Source organism: Prunus dulcis, chromosome 7 (genome assembly GCF_902201215.1).
Source record: "Prunus dulcis chromosome 7, ALMONDv2, whole genome shotgun sequence".
Lineage (NCBI taxonomy): Eukaryota > Viridiplantae > Streptophyta > Magnoliopsida > Rosales > Rosaceae > Prunus > Prunus dulcis.
The window spans coordinates 2,642,738-2,647,702 of record NC_047656.1 but is presented as its reverse complement, the minus strand read 5'-3'; the positions used below and the strand labels follow the sequence as shown (position 1 = coordinate 2,647,702).

Genomic DNA, 4,965 nt, shown 5'->3' with positions numbered 1-4,965 from the left:
TTTCAAAGGTATAGTAAAGCTAGTTTTATCTCATATTGGAACAAATGAAAGTTAATTTCACATTGCCGTTTCTAGTATCTTATCAAAACTGTAATTGATAATTTCGGTCCTGTGTGGTGGTTAAGAGTCAGAAAAGCTGCAGGGCCACAAAGAGTGTTAATTCCCTTACCAAAAGTTACTTGGTGATGGTATCCTGCTTAACCCCTTCTCCTTGCGGACATATGAACGAGAGAATCGTCTAGACTTGTTTAACTTCATTCTTATAGCAGGAACCTTGCGAGCAACTGCTTGCCATATCATCTGGACAGCATCACCCTCCTTTGATGGGTACTGAAACTCATAGAATTTTTGAACCTCCTGCAACCTCCTCCACATTTGCGTCCACTCATCCATCCCAATGCTCCTGGTGAGGTTTACGAGAAAGTTTTTTTTAAGAGCATCCCTTGTTCGAACGAAGATGCAGAACTCAGAGTAGTCAAGCACATCCTCATATGGGAGTTCAATATCATCACTGATGATGACAGGGACACAGTGGCTAGCAATAGCATCAAAAAGACGATTTGATGATGGGGTGTCACCGGCTATGTTGAGGCAGAATTTTGAGGTGTGCATTCCCTGTGAAGCCTTCTTGATTCCATCTTTTTGAACACTCCCAAATGTAAAATGTACATCTTTTTCGTCTTGTAGGAGATAGAATAACTCTTGCCGAACAAAGCCACCCTAAACATGTAGAACCAGAAAGTCAGGACCATGAGTAGGTAATGAACAAGCAACCTAGACCAAAACAGACAATGAAGGACAAAGAGAAACAGAGGGCAAAAATTTCACAACATAAACAATCTGAACTAAAAAAAGTAAAGGTGGATCATGTCCAATTAGTCAACACTCAGAAGAAAGAACACGTCAGATTGGAAAATTATTTTCTTGGTAATACTTTACCATATAGCCTAAAATTGTACATCCACATATACTATGTAGATAGAACCTAGGAATATCTACAGAAAACACCCAACACAACAACAAGAAACAAACATAAAAGGAAGAAAAACAGCAAACTTATAAAAATTATGGGACCATCCACCCAGGAAGCTTGTCACATATAGTCGACACTGTAGATGCCAAGCAACAAGGCAAACACATGATCTGAAAATACTTGTCAATGTCATCTTCTAAATAACAAACGCTTGAACTTAATATGTGACTCTGTAGTGAAGCATAGTGAATAACTGCAGCATGATGCTTTCTAATAAACATGAATCCAAGAGGGATGCTTCCTCTTTAGAACTCTGAAGGAATTGTAGAATATATCTACTATCAAGCCATCACATTGAGAAATGCTCAGAGGGCATAATACAATGGCTGAGAAGCTGGAAGGAGTTTAATGGTGTCAAGATGCAGATCAAATAACCTTGAAGCGGCCATGTACTCATAATAAATAAAAAATTCTAAAACAATATGTTGAATTAGAATTGTGCACTGAAATTAACAATTGAACTATCAGCAAATCTTTACCATGTAGTTTTTCATTTTTCAGAAGGTAATGGAACTCATACTAAGAGAAAGGGTACTAAGTACTAAAGTGAACAGTAAGCGACTAGAAGGATAAAAACAAGAAGGCAAAGATAATCTAACAATTAACTGACACAAGGGCTGAGTTCCATATATATTTCTCCCATTACATTAAATGTTCTTCGGAGGTGATGCAGAAAATTGATGTCTGTGCATCTCTAAAATAGAAAAGTTTCATATAATTTTAAATAAAGAAGACCATAAAGAACTCTGCTTTTCATGATTCACCTTCTGGAAATATGATGATGAAGTTATGAACTACGAAAATCAAACACATTTTCATGTGCCAACTAAAGGCAAACATACTCGACAGAAGTTTCGTCCATTTTACAGAGAATCATCCCAAGAAAGGAAGCTTTAAAAGAATCTACAGCTTTGAAAAATGAACAAATGGGAAAAAATAAATAAATAAAATAACTAACAGACAAATAAGGATGAAAACGTTCAACATTTTATGTTGCATTCTGCATATTGCATCTCTTTCCCACACTATAAGAACAAGTTAACATGTAACCCTCAAATGTTGAATCATTTCTTCTATGTATGCCATTTCTAGCGCCCCAAGTTCACAGTCAAATACAACATGTACACTCAAATCTGTACAACTACGATTGCTCTCTTGGCCTCTGCACTGCATGCGAATTAGAACTAGATAATAATAACATTGCATTGCAGTGAAAAACACATATATAATACTTACAAGCTCGTTATACTATATGTCATGCATCATTTATTGAAGCTGCATATTTCTTTAACTTTATTTTGAATTCTTAGGTAAATTTAGTTAACATAGTTTGATGTCACTAATAGGAAATTCCCTGGAGAGTATCTAGATTCTACCTTGAGTTGCTCAAATATGGCAGTAAGCATTAACACAATTGTGAAGCAGAGACTAGAAAATAAAGAAGAAGAAACATTAGCCTTTCTACTAGCACACAAGTCTGAGCTTAAATTTTGTCCAGTGAATGTTAAAATCAAGACCCAGCAAAATTACACGATTTTTTTTTCATCAAAGGTTAGCAGAAACGACCAAACAATGTAAATAAAGGAGAAAGAGTACTTACATCTTTTCGATATATTGCACCTTGAAAGTATAGCAAAGTTGGACGACTATCGAAAGTAGACGAGTCATTCACATAGGATTTGATTACATGCTTGTAGGGGGCAATGATGTCTTTCTCTACATTTGCTATGTTTGGAGGATACCTCCCAAAGTCTGAAAGTATGAATGTTGCAGGCCAAAGCTTCATCCTTCCGTCTAGAAGGCTATTTGGATGGTGAGCCACAATTAAGTGGTCTCTTCCCCCTGATATCTTCCATTCCTGTTGAGCTGTTACGTACTTAACCAATTTATCTTGCAGCAACTTGTTATTACTCTTCTTTTGGTGTGGATTTATCTTCGAGAACCGATTATAGCTTAAGGAAGAAAAGAATGGTATAAAAATAATGTCAGCTTCACTAGAATTCTGCACTCTTATTGCAGTACGTACATTTGGGGGATTGGGAAGTTCTGAAGCAAGGATGTCCAATGTCAGCCAATATTCTATACTGTGTTGCAAATTCAACCCACCAGGATAAGCAGGTACTTTAGTTTGAAGATCTGGCCAAACACTACGTCCTTGGGGTTTCCAATCTAAAAGTCCAAAATGAAATTCATGGGGTAAATCATACATGAATACCTTGAGAGCTAATTTTCCATTGGTGTTACATTTCACATCATTGTTAGCTTGGGATGCTTCTTTGTCTTGGGACGAAATTGTTGGTTTTTCTTCTTCTTCTTTATCCACGAGGATTGATCGATTCCCAACTGAGGGTTCAACATCATTTTGACTCTCACTTCCAGAAATACCACTATCAATCATAGCAAGAAGCTTGGAATTGGGTAATAATTTATGGTCAATAAAGTGAGGACTGCCCGTTGAACGCAACACAAAGAACCAAGATAATATGAAGAGTGTTGATGTAAGTATAAATAAACAAAACAAAGATTTCCGCGTATTAACCGCGAGAGATGAGGCATGCCTTTCAGCCATTGTAATTCCAATCCCGAAGTATCAACAACATGTTCTATGAATCATGATTATTAATGCCCAGCAGATTGAAAATCATGAAATCCAAAGAGAATTAAACTAAATGATCAATAAAACACATCAGAGAATAAGAAAATCTGTGATATTTAGCTGAAAGAATCCAACGCTGATCAGAATAGAGCCCACAGATCATTTGATACCACAACCACAACAACAGACATTGGTGACCAAGAGATTCTAGTATAATGCAGAAACTTTCAACACCTCAACTCCCAGGAGAGAAAAGAAACTCTAGATTGGGGTCTAATGCAAAAAAAAACAGATTGAAGATAGTGAACTAACCCATAAAAACAGATCTCATTATGTTCATAACACTATTTTCTCTCCCCGTCGCTACATTGACTATGATTTAAGCACCAAAAAACAGAGAAATACACAGAATCAGCTCAAAAAGAGGTGGAAACGAGAAAACCAAAAAAACCCAGATGAATTCAAACCCAATGTGATCAAACCCAGCAAGAGAAAGAATCCAAAACCCAACCTAAGCACCAGAAAGAATAGAAAAACAGAGAGAAATGCAATGTCGGTGTTTGATTTGTTGAAGAAGAATATGGAGTGGATTCTTACCGTAGAGGAAAGGAATGGAAACAACACAACAGAAGTTGTTGGAGCAGTTGATGTTTTTTGTTGATTAGAGGACAAATTTTGACACTGAGAAATTGAGTTTCGCTCTATTTTCTCAACTAAGCAAAGGACTAGGAAGCGTTGGAATAGGGTCTATCTGTGGACGCGGGCTCTTGAGCTCTCCTGTTTTCTTTCCTTGGTCATGAATAGTGACTTCTTGTTAGTTGTTGTTAATTAATTATATACGTGAAAACAATTATTTTTGCTACTTAATTTTAACTCAATCATCATTGTGCTAATTATGCTAACGTAGCAAACAACTATTTATCGGGCACAATATTATTTTGAGAAAGACTTCATGCAAGAGTGAATGTCGTATTTTACCGACTAGTTATTATTCTAATGATATTTGTCGCACTAATATTAAAAGAAGTCTCAAGTTATAATCTCTTCTTTTATTAGGGAAAAACTAAAATAACTCCCGCTATTTTATATACAATTTTGTAGAGCAATAAATTTCTACCTCTCACCACAATAGCCAAAAGGAATGAGTATTTAAGGGTTTCTAAAAATCTTTGAGAAAGTGTTACAAGTGATGTTTTGACACCTTCAAATTATGTGTGATAGAGCTATAAAGATGTTGGCCAACAAAATGAGGGCTACAAAGATGGCATCTACGTATTGGAGTGCTTTAAGAATGACAATTTCATTTGTGCTAGCCTTTAGGACTTCTGGGCTCAAT

At 36.2% G+C, this 4,965-nt stretch overlaps 1 protein-coding gene across 1 annotated transcript; it reads right to left on the bottom strand.

Moving 5' to 3' along the window:
- On the bottom strand, positions 1–4,357 carry LOC117636004 (probable arabinosyltransferase ARAD1). The gene is made up of 2 exons (XM_034370420.1): positions 2,634–4,357; positions 1–720 (listed from the first exon to the last, which is right to left on the bottom strand). Exons 1-2 carry the CDS (start codon positions 3,600–3,602, stop codon positions 166–168), a joined length of 1,524 nt encoding a protein of 507 aa, XP_034226311.1. The 5' UTR covers positions 3,603–4,357; the 3' UTR covers positions 1–165.
- Between the last annotated feature and the right edge of the window lie 608 nt (positions 4,358–4,965).